The sequence below is a fragment of the Anneissia japonica genome, unplaced genomic scaffold, assembly GCF_011630105.1.
Source record: "Anneissia japonica isolate Jap-2015-1 unplaced genomic scaffold, ASM1163010v1 scaffold724_len3256291_cov202, whole genome shotgun sequence".
NCBI classification, from domain to species: Eukaryota; Metazoa; Echinodermata; class Crinoidea; order Comatulida; family Comatulidae; genus Anneissia; species Anneissia japonica.
The window spans coordinates 791917-812276 of NW_022744966.1; the positions used below are offsets into that span (position 1 = coordinate 791917).

General features: G+C 35.0%; 1 protein-coding gene and 1 long non-coding RNA gene across 6 annotated transcripts in view; one reads left to right on the forward strand and one right to left on the reverse strand.

Annotated features, from left to right (window-relative positions):
- Positions 1 to 20360, reverse strand: part of LOC117119778 (dual oxidase 2-like) — a 69760-nt gene that overhangs the window by 26172 nt on the left and 23228 nt on the right. For all 5 annotated transcript variants that reach the window (XM_033264686.1, XM_033264685.1, XM_033264683.1 and 2 more), the window contains 10 exons: positions 18346 to 18550; positions 16769 to 16935; positions 16243 to 16318; positions 15998 to 16094; positions 15659 to 15773; positions 14788 to 14884; positions 12894 to 13078; positions 4546 to 4724; positions 1169 to 1287; positions 690 to 845 (listed from right to left, as the gene is read on the reverse strand). In XM_033264686.1, the coding sequence (XP_033120577.1) occupies positions 690 to 845; positions 1169 to 1287; positions 4546 to 4724; positions 12894 to 13078; positions 14788 to 14884; positions 15659 to 15773; positions 15998 to 16094; positions 16243 to 16318; positions 16769 to 16935; positions 18346 to 18550 (1396 nt within the window). The remainder of the gene's footprint in view (positions 1 to 689; positions 846 to 1168; positions 1288 to 4545; positions 4725 to 12893; positions 13079 to 14787; positions 14885 to 15658; positions 15774 to 15997; positions 16095 to 16242; positions 16319 to 16768; positions 16936 to 18345; positions 18551 to 20360) is intronic.
- LOC117119779 lies at positions 11039 to 12083 on the forward strand. Its single transcript, XR_004447243.1, has 2 exons — positions 11039 to 11178; positions 11300 to 12083. It is a non-coding gene; the product is annotated as an uncharacterized LOC117119779 (long non-coding RNA).

The window sequence follows — 20360 nt, forward strand, 5'->3', positions numbered from 1 at the left end:
ATATAATAGCATTTTTAGATTTTTAAATAGGTGCTAAGAATGGTGTCTGTAGTGTTACAAAGTAATTGTCCTTGTCCGTAAAGACGAATTAGTAATCGGTACAAATGAATTAGCAATCCGTACAAACTAATTAGTAATCTGTACGAACAGATTACAATATATACTTGATTGGCATTAATGAGCTTTTCTAGTTTTCTGACTAAAATAAATAGCTTATTGTCTACACAGTTACTGAACACTGAAATGGTAGGTGTATATGCTTTAGTGAAGGCTTTTGAATTCATCTTCATACTGTTGCCTGTGAAGTTTCCATTTCAGAAATTGTCTTTCGAACTGCAGTTTGTGCGTTTCAAATTACGGAGGTCATCTGTAAACCTAGGATGCAACTGGGCAATGAACAACTTTCTTCTTAATGATCAGAGCTTGCTTATCAAGTATTATGTAAAGTTTCTTTATATTGAAGAACAGGGTCTTCAACATAAAGGATGCAGTGATTTGCCACAAGATCATAGAAAATAGAATGCCAAAAATAAGTGTAAAAACATTTATTAAATGTTTTCCCCATAGGCATTGTTTCAATTAGTGGGGTAATAATGTGGAAAAATGTTCTAGACTTAGTTGTACAGAGCGCTATATAAAAACCTACATTTTTAGTATTGTTATTATAAAAAGAGAAACAGCTAACTCACCACATGCCCACACGCCCGCTGCTAAGAATGTTAACACAAACGACGCTTGACTTCCTCTGAAATAGTCAAAGGTATAGGGATCTGTACAGTTGTCCAATTCAGTCTCAGATAAAGTCAAATCAAACGCCTCCAAAGCTTCTTCATAACATACATCATCTACAAAAATACATAAATTATTTAAAATCAAATTGTTATTACAATTTGACAAGTTGTAATAATTTAAAATCAAATCAAGTTATTATTAAAATTTATCAAAATGAAATAAAAATGTAAACAGGTACAATAACTTCCCTTATATCATTCACTGAAATCTGGTCAGATTTTTTACACGACAATAGACATGCTAGGCTAGGCCCACTGTACCTATTTTGTAGTACTTAGCCAAGCGCTTAACCAAGTAGGCCTACTTAGCCAAAGAAATAGTATTGTGTGTTAAAATAGTGTTAATCGTTTGTCCAAAGCATTTCAATATGACTCACCTTCATAAAAATGAAAAGGATCCCGCTGAATATCACCTTCATTGATATTTGTAGCATTGATTAACACATCAAATATTGTAATATTCCAAATCTCTTGACGTTCCTCTTCAGTGAATGGGCTGTAAGTATACAGAATATGAATAAACGTTAATGCAAGTACTGATAGCCAAGCTACGGAGAAAACCATTTATATATTGTACAACTCATTTTTCTTAGAACGGTTAATGATATTTTTATGAACATCAATTAAAATAATAAAAATGCGTTTTTTTAACAGGCATCAATTAGGATGCGCCAACTGCTAGACAGTCTGTACATATTTATATAGGATCATAGGCTTAGCCAGCATCTTTTGGACGGCCAAAAATTATAGGACGGCCACTTTTACCGTGACGGCTTGGCCTAATCAGCTCGGACCTGCCAAATTGGGCCTGGTCTACCTTTAAAAAATATATCGAATGTTACATTAAACTAAAGCTAAATCATATTTAAATTTGATAAAAACAATCTTTACTGATTGAATGTACATTGTTTTCATACAAACATTTGGTGGGGATTCCCAAAAATGTAAGGCCCATTGACTACATGGTGTTCACTTAAAAAACGTGTCATGTTAAAAGCTTTTATACCCTGCCTGAAAATGGACGGTTCTGAGTCGGCCACAATGCATGCCCGTGGCTCTGCAAATACAATAAGGTACTTGAGACTCGGTTCCCCAACATAATATTGTTGGTGTTCGCACTCTCTGGATATAATTAATTTATACCATAAAGAATTTGTTGGTAACGTCACAAGTTAAATTTTATTAGTCAACAAAATACAATAGGTCTAGTCCTACCCCTTGATTTGGAGGACCTAGAGTAGAATTTACGCTAGACTAATGCGAGAGATGAAGATGCATCTGCATAGCCTAGAAACATTATGTGAGTAACCGTAGCCGTGTGCAATCTATGTCTATAACTGGAATATTTTTGTGATAGCTAATTCAACACTATTTCTTTGAACACTATTAAAACATTTAATCACCTTTAAATGCCCTCCAAAGATTTAGTAATTTTCTTTTTTTTCCTTATGTTTGGGAGGGAGCGTGGCCCACCCGCCAGTGAATTTTTTGTTTTCCTTGACGTCTCAGCCAAGCCGATTGGTGGCGCTATAATTTCATATGAATATTTATTAGTAAAGATCCTTCTCTCTACCGCTCTGTGCTTCCCCCCTCTGCCGCTCTATTAATATCGTGTTGTTTTGCCGCGGCTTCCTCTTATTGAGTGAGTAGGCCAAAGTTTGTCGCGAGGGTTCAAGAGCTTTTTGCGATCCTGAGCTATTCGCCCATGAATTAAATTAAATCGGTCATTCCATGCCAACTCAATCAATTTCCAAAACGTTTCCACGGTGACCATCTTAGATTTTGCTGAAAATTTAACCAAATATACTTTTATGTATTATGAAAAATCAAAAAGTTTCATGGAAAAATTCCCAAGCATCAATTTATAAATCAAAAGGTATAAATTATTTAAAAATGCAAAGGACAACAATAAAAAGCTCAAAGCTTGTACAAGGTTTATGACAGAAAATGATGAACAAAAATATGAGTCAAGTACAAATAAATAAACAAAGAAAATAATATAAAAATATTATAATTACAGTAGTCTAAAAAATAATAGTGTCGTAATAATTAACTTTAAAATGAAAAATCAAAACTTAAACCTTATTATTATACATACAATTACATGAAACTGAAATATTATTTATTAATAATATACGCACTGGTGGATATGATGAGTTTATTGAGTGGACTAACCTAGATTTAGGCTATAGGCCTAATACAAGTATTGTTTGTACGTGACACTGATTACGCATTAACCACCATAAACCATCTCGCAGCTAATTTACATTAAAATTTGTAAAGGATAAAACATCAAAATTAAAGTATAAGGAAAAAGGTACATCTAAAAAAACACCATCAAACAGTAACAGTAAATATAAAATAGGTATTTTATAACATTGAAATTAGTAAATAAAACTGATTGTATGGAAAGTTTTTGACCATATAATGACCAATTATTGTTGTTGTTATTATTACTATTGATTTATTTATTTAAAGCTAACAAGTCTTCTCAGATAAGGACTATAAACCGTAGGCCCAGTGTATACAATGGCTCATGTGCACTATAAAGAACCCAGTACATCCTTCGATGACGAATAGGGGGATTCCCCGGTGTACTGGAACAGACGGCCCTGTGGTCGACGACAAGAGTTGCTGTTACCGGGTAGCACAGACACGAAGGGACACTTAGGGGTGAAGAAAGTCATTGATCGAGTTCCAAGTCCACATATCAAGCGCCCTGAGCATCTTACATTAGATGGATATGTGTGCTATATAAAACTACACTATTATTATTATTATTATTATTACTTTTTTTTTTATCAACAGAACGTCTTAGGGCTGTTTTCCGCAGACACCGTTTATACAGTAGCTTATCGCTGCCCACCTAGCCTTCGTGATATATAGTGAGATCTAAATTACAAGAGGCAAATTAACTCTTACGACAGACATAATTTGGACAGTCATTTTTGTGGTTCATCATGCAAAATATGCTCCTTCCTTTATTCTACACATTTATTCAAGACCAAAGAAACCACATATTTGGATAAGGCAATAAATTGATTGCCTTTCCAAAAATATAATTTATCTCATATAGACCTATTGTAAAACAATATTTTGGAGAAACAAAAAAAAAAACAAAAAAAAAACACTCATTGCACAGTGTGAGAATGACACAACATAAATCATCTATCAAAACATCTAAGCTTGATCTAACAGTAGCCAAACACTTTAATTCAGCTGGGCATTAAATTTCAGATTTACGAGTTATTGCAGTAGATCATAATGGTAATTAGAGCGACAAAAAATCCTAAGGGTAAAAAAAATCACTGGGAACTTTTAAAACCATCAAAACTTTTTCTAAATTAACCATCTATCAAAACATCTTTAGCTTGATCTACCAATAACCGAACATTTTTATTCAACTTTTAAACCACCACACTGTATGGACTCAATATTAAGAACATTCACCAAGTACATTAAATTAATTAAATAGCATTCAAAGTCTATCTATAAAAATCATTGCCCAACCAGCCTATTGTTTCTAGTCATGCTTTCTGACTTCTAACTTTATACTATCTTGCTTTCTCTGCCCTCACTTGCTTGCTACTTAGAAAAGTCTTGCCTAAAGTTCTGGTTCTATTTCTGGCTCTTTACTTGGGGTTATATATTAATGCTTGCAGTACATCTCATAGATGTAATAATAATTTGATTCCTCCACAAAACAAAGGATAAGAAGGGAAGGGAAGAAAATTTCTTATACATAAAAACTTACCCCCCGATTTCATTTTCAAACCAAAATCGGTCACCATCACGAATTCGACGAAACTGATCAAGGATGACAGTACGAAAGAGTTCTCCAGGTCCATTATTTGTAGTTTCAAGTAGACCACCTGGCCAAATATCAACTTTACTAATATCACCGCCATATGTTTCATTCAACCTGTCGAGCACCTATGACAAAAAATAATTTGAAAACCTAATAGTTGAAATTTTTCACATTCTGAATCTTATTCTAACACTTAATTATAATAGTTTTTATTTCACTCAAAAAGAAATGAGTCTGGTAGGCATAAAAGGAAACATGTCCCTGTACAAGATGCCTACCAGAGATAATTAGCGAAGGAACATGAACACCCCCCCCCTCCTTTTGCCACTGAATGTTAAAATGTCAATGCATATATTGCGCTATATAATTAGCGCTACTTACTTAAGTATCTATTTCTGAATGTGTTGTATTTGATTAGACATTTCATTATCATTTGGTTTCGTTTCACGTATATAGTAAAAATGTAGGAAGAAAGCCACCCCTGTCGAAAGCCACCCAACAATAGATTATACCATTGTAAGGTGGGGGTGCACAATGGGGTGTTTGTTTTGATGTTGGTCTACAATAGGTTTTGGCTGTAGTGCTAGGAGTTTATTGTGTCAGACCTCTTTTATTCATTTGTATATGGTATAATCCATTGTTGGATGGCTTTCGACAGGGGTGGCTTTCTTCCGATTTCCATATAGTACATGGTGCTATGTTGCAACACTCTTCAGATATAGAGGATTGAGATTTCGGGTTTCTTTTTCGTATTTTTCCTGTCAATTTAGTACGTTGCTTTATTATGTTTTGGATTGGATTGATTCGGTGTAAACACCAAGGATAGCCCACGAAAGTAAAAATGAAGACTTATTTCCAGTGGGGTCCCTTCTGGTGGTGATTGGGCAGTACACTTTTGGTATTTTTTTAGTTGATCTTTCTTTTATTATTTCTAATTGTATTTAATCTACTATCACGTATCCAAAGATACTATAAAATCCTCTAGCCTGTAGGTGGAATTGAACATTCCATTTCCAATAATCAAACAGATACCACCAGCTAACCCTTTCTTGAGAGGTGGTGCTATGCTGTGTACATACTTGTGGTCTGGTGTAAGAAACACATTGTCAACGTCAAAATGATATTACTGGACACAAGATATAGAGAGTGGACAGTGACTGGGTTTGCCTGAGGACCAATGATTGGGTATTTGAATGAGTAGGGTGGAACCAGATCCCCCTTATAGACCAAAAATATACAAGAAAAAATTAAGGAAGACAGCAGAGAAGACAAAGTAAAAACACTGAATTACCAATCGGAATTCATGTACACACAAGTATAATCCTAAAGTCGGACAGACTTAGGATTAATGTGATGACTATTTTTGACTTTAATATTTTTGACTTGGATCAAAAGAACCAGCTTGATTTGCTAATACCAAGTACAACCTGACGATTGCAAGAGAAAGGGATTCTGGACATCTATTTTTAGACATTTTCCTAAACTGAACTTTGTCGACGAATATAATTTTCAAGTGCACACAGTCCGTTTCGTACGTGAGTAGTTGTTAGGTTAGTTAAGTTCCCCTTTAACCCAATATATCCCCACTGAATAATAAATTAATTCCTAACAAGTATATAAATAGAGAGGCTTCAGTTTTATTTGTGGCTGTATTTTATTAACATCTACCTATTGAATCTATGCCCAACTATAACCGGAGTGACTATTCGCTTACTTAAAGAAGTGGTCACCCACTACATACACACATACAAAGTAGATCAAAAGTGATACGGCAGCTAGCTCCAAAAATTCAACTGAAGGAAGAAGTTAATACTTCATAATTTCGAGTGCATACTAAGCTCAAAGAGCTCAATCACCAAGCGCATAGAGGCTTTTTCGCATGATGCGCTCTACAAATCCAACTATTATTATTATTATTACTAACTAAAAGGGAAATCAGAAATAAATTCAGTAGGAAGAAATATCAGTAGGAATTAATGTCATTAACAAAGGAATGATCCATTTCAGAATAGGGGTGTTGGTTAAGACATAGACAGGAGCCATTACACACCCAGTTAATCCTACTCATATGGTAATTCGGTGTTCATAGCATAATTAGCAAAGTACAGTATCTGTTATTTCTTTACTGTATTAACTGGGCTAATTATTTATTAAGTTGTATATATTTATTTTACCAAATTTACCATAGAGCATCATCATTATTTAAGTACAGTAAATACAATATTCATTACTAAAAATGCACTCATCATAGAGCATACTAAATTCTGTTGTATTTTTTTACATATTAACTAGGCTATTTATTTATTTATTAGGTTGTACTTATCCGTATTTATTTTACTAATACTAAATTTACCATTGAGCATCATCATTTCTGTTTATTGTATTTCTTTTAAATATCATAGTACATGAATAAATACAATCTGGTTAGGTTGTATTTATTTCAGTACAGTACATACAATCTAATAATCAATGTATTTATTTTTCACGTAAGTGTAGTAAGTAATATAGTACATTTAATAACATAATAATACAACCTAATAATATAAATAAGTTCACTTAGTTTTTTATTGCATTAACTAGGACTAATTTATCGAAATGCATGCCATCTTCTCAGGATTCAATATTTCAACATTAATTATGTCATCATCAGGAATGATGGGCCTGATATATTAGGTTTTTTTACTAAATTCACTCATAGAGCATTATAATTTCTATTGTATTTCTTTAAGTATCACAAATTTAGTTAAATAAATACAACTTGGTATATTATTTAAGTAAATACAATCTAAAAATTAGGCCTATTAATTTAATGTACTGTACTATATAGTATACAGTAGTATAGTTTTAGTATCACACTTAAATATACAATAATCTTAACAAAATTCTATTAGGTATTTATTTAAGTTACAAAATTAAATACTATTATTATCTTGTATTACTATTGTTGTTAAATGCACTATAATAATATTTAATACATTTCGTAAATAAATTCAGGTATTATTGATTGTATTTACTTGTATAAATACAGGGTGACCATAAATACAACCAGACTGTTTTTATTCAAGTAAATGTACTATTATACTTAAAAGAAATACAAAAAAACAGAAATGATGAATATTTAGCTAATAAATAAAAAAATTAATATATGATACTAATTCAACTTAACAAATCTCTTAATAAAATAATAATTATGAGCTGATTTATTAAGTTGTTATTAAGTGTACAATACTAAACACAACAAACTTAAAGTATCATATATAGTACATTAAATTAAATAAATACAGCCTCATAGGCCTGATTATTAGATTGTCATATTCTCAACCAACAACAACAGTTCTTTTCAGAACTATCTACGTGGTGTACCGCAAGCATTAATTATATATTATACTTCAATGCTAAGACTGTAGTCAACCTCAGCAAGCATAATCTAACAGCTGCTGAGAAATCAGTACTTGTCCTAGGCTAGAACTTTGCTACGCCACCTTCGACTATACCGAAGGAAGAGATCATCCAACGAGTAGAACCATCGCTAAATGGGATTGATAAGACCTTAGCAGACAACATCCGCATGCAGATCTCTCAAGTACTACGCAAAGACACCAGACCAAAATCTAACATCACCAAGGTTGAACGAGATGCATTAAATAGCCTCAGAGCCGACCCCACTATCCATATTATACAAGCTGATAAGGGAAATGCAACGGTCGTCATGGATGTCACCCAGTACAACGAGAAAATCATGCAACTTTTGAACACTCCTACGTATAGGAGGATCAAGAAGGACCCCACGCAAGCTTTCAAAGAAAGGTCGCAAGCAAGCTACTCAACCTACATCGTTTGGAGGCGCTTTCGAAGACTTTGTACCTCTAACTTCGACCTTCAGCATCCATATGGCCTGGACTATTTGGACAACCAAAAATCCACAAAACGGACATACCACTACGACCCATCGTTTCTTCGAGAGGATCACCAACATACCCCCTCGCCAAGTATCTAGCCCGGTTACTCTATCCATTGGTAGGCAACACTGGTCACCATGCCATCAATTCTCAACACTTCGTGAAGACGATCCAGGATATTTACCTCAAACCAACCGACACTCTCGTCAGCTTCGACATCAAATCTTTATTCACAAATGTACCGGTGAAGCAGGCTCGTCTTATAGCAAAACATCGTCTAGAAGAGGACCCTACTCTCAAAGACAGAACAGCACTCAACCCCGAACAGATCCACGACCTGCTTTTACTTTGTTTACTCTCTACCAGTTTCAGATGGCATGACCAATTCTTTGAACAAACTGAAGGCAAGGCCATGGGATCTCCTTTATCTCCAGTCATTGCCAACATCTTCCTTGAAAAATTCGAACAGCTGGCTATTCATTCCGCCACCCGACAACCCAAACTTTGGCTACGATACGTCGATGACACATTTATCATTTGGCAACAGAGCAAGGTGCACCTAGATAGTTTTCTAGACCACCTGAACTCTCAGCACGGTGCTATCTTGTTTACCATGGAAGAGGAACACAATCCCTCTTTACCTTTCCTTGATGTTTTGGTCACCAGGCCGAACTCAGGCATTTTATCGCATTTAGTCTACCGCAAACCAACTCCGACAGATATTTGAATAAACGCTCGTTTCACCACCCATCTACCAAGAAAGGAGTTTGCAACACACTTATCAGAAGTGAGCACAAAGCATCAGTGACCGCAACTCCATCCAGAAAGAGATGCAACATGTAAAGGAAGCCCTGAAACTCAACGGTTATCACATGAGAGATTTGAAAATACACAAACGTAGCAATAGCCAAGATGACACGGAACCTAGAAAGTCTGTTTACCATTTTTGGGACAGCTTTCTCACCGTATTCAACGCATTCTACAACTAGCCGATATTAAAGTTTTTCATAGTGCACCCAACAAACTATCAAGGACTCACAAGGATAAGCCACCAGCAAATAGCCAGCCAGGAGTTTATCGGATACCATGCGAATGCGGAAAGGCTTACATTGGTGAAACAGGTCGTGATCTCCGTACCAGGCTCAAGGAACACCAAGGCCATGCCAGGAGAGGGGAACAACAGAAGTCATCTATAGTCATGCACTCCCACACACAACAACATCGTGTATGTTGGGATAAATCTGAACTGATAGCCACTGTACCATCTTGGCATTCCAGACGGACCAGAGAAGCTATAGAAATTCACAAACACGATACAGTACATCAAGATATTGGATTTGTCATCAGCGATATTTGGTTGTCCATGTTTAACCGAACCTAAACCAAATTTTTCCCGCCAAATCTTTCCATCTACACTGGAAACTATGCCATTGTTTTTGGCTTTCCTTCCCCCAGCTAGAACAATGCCACTATCTTGGCTTTCTAGCCACGCCCCGCCCTTCTATTCAGACCGTGAATTTTAGCTTTTGTATAGCTTTTCACTGGTAGGCTCAGCCTTTGTTTAGTTTTCAACCAATCAGCAGCAAGTCTCATCACTCAAACATATAAGTAAGATGTGTATAAGAGACTGAAGACGGTTGAAGCAAGTCAACCGAAACGTCGAGATATTCTCAACCAACAACAACAGTTCTTTTCAGAACTATCTACGTGGTGTACCGCAAGCATTAATTATATATTATACTTCGCCATGCAAACATTCAAACAATAGATTGTCATATTTACTTAAATAATTTGCTGATATATATTATTAAAGTATCCTATACTATATAGTTAAATAAATACAGCTTAATAGGCCTAATTATTAGATTGTATTTACTTAAATACAACCTAACCCAGTTGGAATAAGTAAATGTGTGATACTTTAATACAACAGAAATTATGATGCTCTATTCTATGAGTGAAGTTAGCAATAAATACAAAGTAATACATTAGGCCTAGTTAATGCAATAAAGAGATAAGTGAACTTATTTCTATTATTAGGTTGTATAATTACTGTTACTAAATGTACTATAATATTTAATACGTAAATAAATACAGACGTTATTAGATTGTATTTACTCTGATAAATTTAGTAAAATAAATTTAGTAAAATAAATTTAGTAAAATAAATATTTACTTACAACCTAATAAATAATTAGTTTAATACAATGGAGAAATAACTGATACTGTACTTCGCTTATTATGCTATGACACCAGAAATTACCATATGATTAGGATTGACTGGGTGTGTAATGGCTCCTGTCTATTTCTTAACCAAAATTCTGAAATGGATCATTCCTTTGTTAATGATATTAATTCCTACTGATATTTCTTCCTACTGGCTTTATTTCTTCCTACTGGCTTTATTTCATACAATTAGGCGGATTCAGATCTGATAAATACAATAAACTGTCAGCATTAAAAAATTGGAACAATTAAATAAGACACAATTGAGTAGGACAAAGAAAACACTGATAAACAACGTAATTCAAAGACCATTCTAACAATGACAAATTTCAACAATTTAAGCTGACTGGGCTATTGTGTAGTTAAATAGTGTATTTCTTTTATTCCTGATGATGACATAATTAATGTCGAAATATTGAATCCCAACACGATGGCGTGTATTTCAATACTTGGAGTATGTATTATACTTTCTTATTTCTTTTATGTTCTAGTTATTTACTTCTGTTTCTGTTTTTAATTGATGTTGGATTAAGTTGCCACTTTGTATTTGACCAGGGAAGACCGATGTGCTTTAGTCATTTACAGGACTGAATTGTTTGGGATCTGTTGTGCAAGTCAGCTCTCTCTGCCTGGTGGTGTCGTTCTAGTGACATAGTTGGAACGTACAGTATAGTAAATAATATTGGATAAGAATGCAGAGCGTAAATCAATCTACTTAATTGTTTATTTTTTATGCAAGTAGTCTGAAGCTGTCAGTGGTTTGAACATGTCTGGTTGAATTCGAACCTGCACGTGTGTGACATACGTCCAGACCACCTCATCCTATACGGTATAAGCGCAAACCAATCCATCAGATACTACATACAACTGAGCATAGAGCAAATATATCTGTTTTTTTGCTTTATGAACTGATTTACCTCATTGATAATGGAGATATGATTGTGCTAGAAACTAGCTTGGAGCTTACAGCTGGGAATCCAGACATTTTAACATTGCTAACTACTCTTTTTTCATAATTGCTAACTACTATTTGCGCTATACCGAGATCAGAAGGCTTTTAAATTTGCGTTTGAAACTAGAAACAGAAGTTTATTTTTAAAATTAGGAGGTATAATCTTCCAGAGTTTAGAACTGTTAAAGAAGACTGAAGAGCACCTAAGTTTTGGAAAGGATAAATCGCAAGTAAAGTTAGTTTCAGAAAATCTCGTATTATACGTATGTATCTCAGATGTGTTAGTAATAAAGAACGTATATAATATGGAACAGTACCTTTAGAAAGATGATACATGAAAGTAGAAGTATTAAGTTTGTCTAAATCATAAATATTAAAAATGTTTAAATAAAGATTTAGAATGCGAATTAAATGGTGTGTCTGAACAGATTCTGAAACTCTTTTCTGTAATTTAAAACTGTAGTCAATGTGAGTAAACTCTACTTGTCCGTGGGCAAAGGGTTTTGTAACAGCCCAAGTAATATTACAGTAAGATAAATAGGGTAAAACCAATATTACTAGAACCATGTACCAATGTTAGTGAGTATATTTTAATGTGGTTTCCAAGCAAGTTGAAGTATCATTAATGTGAATTAATAAAAATAACAAAAAACCTAAAATGGAGTCAGTTATGCAATCCAATTTTTATGCAATTTGTAATATAATGTAATGAGGAAATAATGTGATTCCCTTTTGATGTATTTTTAGGTAGAATGGTTATTGTGTATTTTTCGTGCAGTTTTTATGGTTGTCTTTTTCTTTCAATTTGTCCGCTGTGTATTTATATAAGTATGTCATGGCACTTCATGTTGAACATATTTTGACGCAATTGTGTTTTTAACTGCCAAGTTGAGTATTTTTTATTAAATGAACCTGGGACGCTGGGATCAGTATATAACATTCAGTCATTGGGTTTACATGCTTAAGTGTTGCTGCTGTAATCAACGTAAGAGCAGGCAACCCCACCAGGTACCAATTTGTACTCCTGTGTAGAGAGAAGCAATGGCGACAGATTAAAACCCCAACTTCAAGACTGGAAACCAAACCATTCAAGCTACACCTAATCACTTCTCCAATAAAGGTAAGCATCTTAACCACAACAAGTTTTGAAAATCTAGCTTATCTTGGGCTTTGGGCGAGTTAATTATATTTATTGTACTTAAATTACTGAATCTTACTTCACATTTAATTGCTGCTTTGTCACTATCACAGTGAGGGTTGATATCTCTAAAGTTTTCTCTGACTTTCAACCCGTAAGCTCTTCTTGCAGTATTGTAATCTGGCAAGCCATGATCACGAGCACGTTGTATATTAATAGCCATGAGATCACGACGAGAAAAGTCCAATCTACCAAATACATTACCTAAAGACAGCAGAGAATTTAAATTAACAAATATACTAACTCACTACCTAGAAATAGTAATGATTTTAAATTTACCAAAAGAAAAAAAACAGTCTACCATATATATACACATATACATATTTATATATACATACATATATATACATACATATATATACATACATATATATACATACATATATATATACATATACATACACATACATATACATACACATACATACACATACATACACACACACACACATACATACACACAAATATAAGTTTATATATACACACACACAGACACAAATACGGTTTGGATGGGGTTTGCACTGTGTTTTGGAGGGTTTGCGGGGTTTAGCAATTTTTTTTATACAAAAAATGGCCTTTCTACACCAAAAATAGGTTGTGACGAACATAAAATTATAATTTTTTTTTATTGAGATACAAGTGAGTCCTATACTAAGTGATTCAATCACTATCACAAGGTTTGGATGGGGTTTGCACTGGGTTTGCACTGTGTTTTTGGGGTTTTGCGGAGTTTAGCAATGTTTTTATACAAAAAATGGCCTTTTTACCCCAAAAATAGGCTGTGACGAACATAAAATTATGATTTTTTTTTACTGAGATACCAAGTGAGTCCTATACTACAGGCCTCGGGTATGACATGATTTTGAAAGGCACCAAGGCCAAATGGAAGGCACCAAGGCCAAAATTTCAAGTATAAAAGGGCACCCAAGGCAAAATTTGATTTAGCCTCAGTACTAACTTCTCGCGAGTGCCTTGATTCGTCGTAGCCAGGCTAGGCAAGCTAGCCCTAGGCCAAGCCAAGCTAGGTCTAGCCAAGCCATAGTTGTCAATGGTAAGATGACTTTGTTTAGAGTATTAACTATTAATTATCGATTCAATGTTGGAATATACTACGGCGGTCAGCGATCGTACAAAACAGTCAAATTTCAAGAAATTTGATATCTTTGTGTTGTTGCTGAGTGCGTCGTCATCTGAGAGGAAGCCACAACTCTAAAAGCCGAGTTTCAACCTATTACTGTACGTTAATTTCACACACACATGATCGCCCAAAGTTAGCTGTGCAGTAAGCACATGTTTACAACTACTACAAAGGCCGTTTTCGACTGGTTGTTTTTCGTTAAACCACGCCCACCTGCCCAGCGGTAACATCCTGCTCAACGAAGACGACCAGTCGAATAAAAAACTTGTAAATACTCGACAAAACAAAATGGCTGTATAATTTTGGGGGGTTTGCAGGGTTTAGCAATTTTTTTATACAAAAAATGGCCTTTTACCTCAAAAATAGGTTGTGATGAACATAAAATTAAGATTTTTTTATTGGGATACCAAATTGAGTCCTATACTACATGAATCAATCACTATCACAGGGTTTGGATGGGGTTTGCACTGTGTTTTGGGGGGTTTGCGGGGTTTACAATTTGTTTATACAAAAAATGGCCTTTTTACCCCAAAAATAGGTTGTGATGAACGTAAAATTAAGATTTTTTTTATTGAGATACCAAATTGAGTCCTATACTATGTGATTCAATCATTATCACAAGGTTTGGATGGGGTTTACAGTGTTTTTTTGGAGGTTTGCAGGGTTTAGCAATACCCCTGTAAACCTACTATTTTACAACATATTTGTGAACATGATAAGTATTTCATCTAAATGTTAAACTATTCTTTTCAGTCAAATTCAATAGTTTACTTGCCTCTCAAATCCTCTGTAATGATATTATCTTCTCGCTCACAAAGTTGTGATGCCATACCCATAAGAAAACTTTCAAAACCAGTTTCTTCAATGGGAAGCTAAGGAGAACAAAGTATACAATGGTCGAATACTCAGATGGTATGCAATGGCAACATTTGAAGTTGGGAAATCTAAACATTTCTGAAAATCACAATGTTTTTCTGGGATTCATTGTCTGGGTACTTGTATTTCATGTTTCGTAATAATAATAATAATAATAATAATAATAATAATAATAATAATAATAATAATAATAATTCAGCCTGAAAAATAGCTCATCTGTGTTGGTGTTGGAATGTAATAAAAGTTTAAACTTTTGATCCCAACTCAACAAAAATTTCCAACCATGAAATTTTCAACCGTATACAACGGTCTTCCTCAGCACTCTGACTGGAATGTGACTTGAAAGCTACCAACGATCTACGATCCGATTTTAGAGTCACGTGTTTGTAAGATCATGTGCCCTGAATGGATGTAGCTTTCAAGCCACATTCCAGTCACGAGTGCTGAGGAAAATCGTGGTATATGGTTGAAAATTTCATGGTAGGAAAATTTTGTTGTGTTGTGATCAAAAGTTTAAACTTTTATTTCAATAATTCAGCTTTTGCTTTTTCTGAAAAAAAGTATTTAAATTCCTTTCATATTTTCAATCTTTAATTGCAAATTTAAATTATTTAAGATAATAGGAAAAGAATTTATGTACATAATTCAAGAAATAAAATTAATTTAACAATTAATAAATTCACCCAATAAATGCAGACACACAATAATATACAGTACTATTCAAAATATCGTAACAATCTTTATACGTTACTTATGTTAAGACACCTTACCTGTGGGTTCCAGAAAGAATTGCACGTTCTCACACCGTACCTGCCAGTTGGGTCATAATCTTCTGGTGTGTTGCTAGAGTGTGTCGTTGTAGTATAAAAATGGCAACTTGCGTTTCTGTTAAAATATCAAAGAAATTATTAATTGAGGTTTGAATTTATTTACAAATGTAATACATGTTTTTTTTTACATTGTGTGTATACATACCTAATGCAATTTTAAATAAAGTTAGTCTAATTAGTTAGTCTGAGTTAGTCTGAGTTGTTAGTCTATTAGACTAGCATTCGACAAACATACTATTTTACTCATAAAAGAACAGAATACATAAAATGGCATCTCACCTCCTTGCTACTCCGGGTACTACAAGAGTATGGCCAAATCTCATCGCAGCTGACTGAAAAATGTGGCTAATTTGGGGGTGAATATACGGTTTGTACCCTATATATAAGATATAACATTAGATACGATGATTTTTTTTCAATGTTTAAATGTTTAAATGAATGAATGAATTAGGTAATTGTTTATATTATTTATTAAAAGTTGTAATCACGAATAATGATTATGCGCAACTATCGTCTTTTCTTACCGTCATACGCATTTTCGTTCATTTCTTCTTCATCCATGTTAAGGAATGCAGGCAGCCATTCATACCAAACGATTTTCTAAAACAAATACGAACACATCATTTTTATAGTAGATATAATTACTGAGTTTGGATTGCTGGTTTAATGCACTATAATTAGTGTTTTATGTTAAAATGCAGAATTGGTACTGGTATGGGCATGCATAATGCGTCTCTTCCTTGCGGTTACAAAGCGCAGTTCTTTTCCCTGGTCATGGGGTCCACACACTAGTGTTGCTACTGGTAATCAGAGCAGGAGCAGGCAACACCACCAAGTATGCCTACCCATTTATACTCCTGGGTGGAGAGAAGCAATGCAGATGTCTTACTCTATCAAGGAGACAAGCAGAATGCACAGTGAGGGGTTGAAACCTCACTCGAGGTTGGGAAACAAGCAGAAGTGTTATAACACATTTTTTTTTATTGAGAATTGATTATATAAATAGAGATTGAAATATGGGAGCTGTTTATAGAAAAGAAATAGACTTACCTGATATGTTCCAATCACCCATTTCCTCGCTTCATTAAAAATCTGTTCATCATTCCAGTCAGGGTTTCTTGATTTAATGACATCGGCCCAATAATTGTGCCAGCGATACCACAATATCCCAAAAGTAAGGAGGTATGGATTTTCATCACCTCTTGGATTTCCAAGTTCTTAAGGAAACAGTTACAAATTTTCAATTTAATACAAGTTTCGCTAAATATTGTTGTTACCTGTTAGCCTAGGTGCTTATAAATGTCAAATTGCTTGTATTGTTTCCCTCACATCATCGTCATTATCTCGTTAATTTGTTAAAACTATTATTTTTGTACTACCTAATAAGCGTATTAATTGCAAATTGAGATTTTAATACGAATCATAAAAGTATACCCACAAGTGAAATAAATCAAAAATGATTATGAAATAGACCCCTGGTTCTGAATAGGCGGCCCGCAAGACAAATCTGACCTGCGGAGAAACTTATTCTGGCTCGCAAGAAAAAAATAAATTATAAAAAAGAACTTAACTAAATGCAATAGGACTTAATCATCGTTGAATATTTTTTTCAATAAAGTAAAGATCAAAACACAACACTGGGCCATTTTGTAGTAGGGGTGACCCCACTTAGACATCAAATTAAATCCGTTATCAACCAAATCAACAAGCGTCCAAGATTGGTAGTCTTAATGTAGCTACATATAACTAGATTTGTTCATTATGAGTACATCAGCGATTGTACAAGCGAAGTGATTTAAGGCTTTAACTGACATAGATCCTGCTGGCTTTGTCAGACAAACTAAGCCGGTAGGCAGGGGGATGCAGAGAATGCTGACACACCACCAAGTTTCAAACCTATACTGTTTATACTATTTCGCTAATATCGTTTTAAAATTTTTGCCAGCTCTCTTAAGCCGCTCTGGTGACTGCAGATGGATCCATATAACAAAAAGTGTAATAACAGTGTAAAACATTACATTTCCAGGTCCCTGACAACACCGAAATGAATGGAAATTTCTATAGAATTTTCACGAATTAGGCCTATGGGTTTAAGCATTCAAAATCTCAAATTTTCAGAGCTTCCGGGGGCTCTCTGAACACTCTCCACTGGTCCCGGGACATCGCCCTTCCCCTGCCGCCACCACTTTTATTTTGTGATGATTTAACACAAGCAAGAAAACATCAATAACGCATAGGGCCTAAATGATGAAAAATGAAAAGTCTTCCTTTGGCAATATATTAAATCAATGTTACGGTTGCAGTAATTACATGTAGTGTCCTAATATTGTACTGTAGTACAATTAAAAACAGAATAGAATTTGATATTGCCAAACACATTGAGGTCTTTCCGGCCAATAGTGGGATTCAGCTACAGTATCTCAGAGTTTCGCCTTAGGTCCATAAAGTATAACAAGTTGCTTGCAACTTGGAGGTTATCTTTCTCCTATGAGGCCAACTTCATACTACAACTTCAAACATTTTTTGGCCTTTGAAATACATTGAGAACCAGGGAAATAGACATTAACATTCTGAAAAAATTGACATACAAACATGAATATATTCACATAAGTATGAGTACTTCTTACTGAAAAATCGTGTAACATCACGTAATTTATGGTCGGCAGACTCGGCAGGAGGAGGTGGGTTTGCCATTGGAAGACCAATTGTATTTTTCTCTGGAAATTCTCCTCCAGCAAGTTTTCCATCTTTAAATGAGCGTAGCGCATCAGCCCATGCTTTTGTTGTTCCGTAAACTAGTCCCCCGTCCATCCATGGTGTGATTTCATTCAACTAAAATAAAAGGGGTAAATTTCATTACATCTTTACATTACTTTATATATTTAGCACCCATTCAAATACAATACAACATAAAGTAACAATGACATACAAAATATAGAAAAATTTGCCTGATGGTGGACGACCCATAAAATCAACAAACGTTAATTTATTCCCAATGGGGGCAAAGAAGGTTCTTCCTAAATATTATGAGGCAACTGAAGTGAACATTTGGGCAAGGTGGGAGCCCTACTGTCAGATAATTGACAAATTTGTGTGAATTTTATTAGAGGATTACGCTACTTTATATGAATTTTTTTGCAATGTCCAAACCAAAGTCAAAGTAGTGGTTCCTTTCACATATGATCACAATGAATTCAAAACAGGCACTTCACGGTAGCTACATGCTCACATCATTCCACAATAATAATAATAATAATAATAATAATAATAATTTGCGATTTGTATAGCGCCTCCTGTTAGACCAACCTCGAGGCGCTTCACAACAACGGAAGGAAACGGACAAGAGAATAAAAAACCATGAACCTAGACTAACAAAGAAAAAAGAAAACGCCTAAACGAACCAAACCAACACCGCACCGTTTATCAGCAATTTAAGGCGTAAAGCCCGCCGATGCATGACTCACAGGTGCTCAAGTGATGGCGGTGTCTAGCTAAGCAGTTAATGGAAAAAGAAGGAAAAAAACAAAATAGTGGTAAAAAGTGTCTTAAAGGAATTCAGCAAAACTTTCAGTGAAGAGGTGAGTTTTGAGTTGTGTTTTAAAAAGCTGAAGTGAGTCGGCGTTTCTGATTTCCTCTGGAAGTGCATTCCATAAGGTAGACGCCGCAGAGGTGAATGCCCGTGAGCCGTATGTGATGGTAGTGCTTTTCGGAACTTTTAGAAGATTCTTAGAAACGGATCGGAGATAGCGTGTTTGCGTGTAAGGAGTCAGGAGTTCGGTGATGTATTCTGGAGCAAGATTGTTCATTGCCTTTTATGTTAACAGCAATGTTTTATAAATAATTCTTTTGTCGACAGGAAGCCAGTGAAGATCATATAGTATGGGTGTAATATGGATACGTCGCTTAGTTAAGGTAACCAGACGAGCAGCAGAATTTTGAATACCTGTCTCTTATACAATTTTGAATACGCTGTAGCTTAGCTATTTGTGTCTTGGGTAGTCCAGAGATGAGACTGTTGCAATAGTCGAGCCGTGAATTGAGAAAGGCATATATCAGACGTAGAGTAGTGGAGTAATGGGTTTGTCGACAATGACAGAGGCTGAAATGAATCATAACATCGAGGTAACCCCCTACGCTTCCAGGGGCGGATCCAGAAGTTTTGGTTAGGGGGGGGCTATAGGTGTATGTGTAAAGTGCCTGCGGATGCTAGGTTTGGGAGGAGGTGTCTCCGTCCGATAAGATGGGGTTCAGAGGGGTAGCTGAACGCTTTAGCTATTAGATGTATGTATGTATGTATGTGTGTGTGCGTGTGTGTGTGTGCGTGTGTGTGCGTGTATGTATGTATGTATGCGTGTATGTATGTATGCGTGTATGTATGTATGTATGCGTGTATGTATGTATGCGTGTGTGTATGTATGCGTGCGTGTGTGTATGCATGCGTGTGTGTGTGTGTGCATGTGTGCGTGTGTGCGTACGTACGTACGTACGTATATATATATATATATATATATATATAGAACTGGAGGTCGCTGGAACAGAATGTTGCTACTCGGAGTTTCACGCTATTGCGATCGTCAGGCAACTGAAGAAAGGTGAACGTTGTGGGGTGATGTGACTTGCTTGTGCGGACGTAGTATGAAGT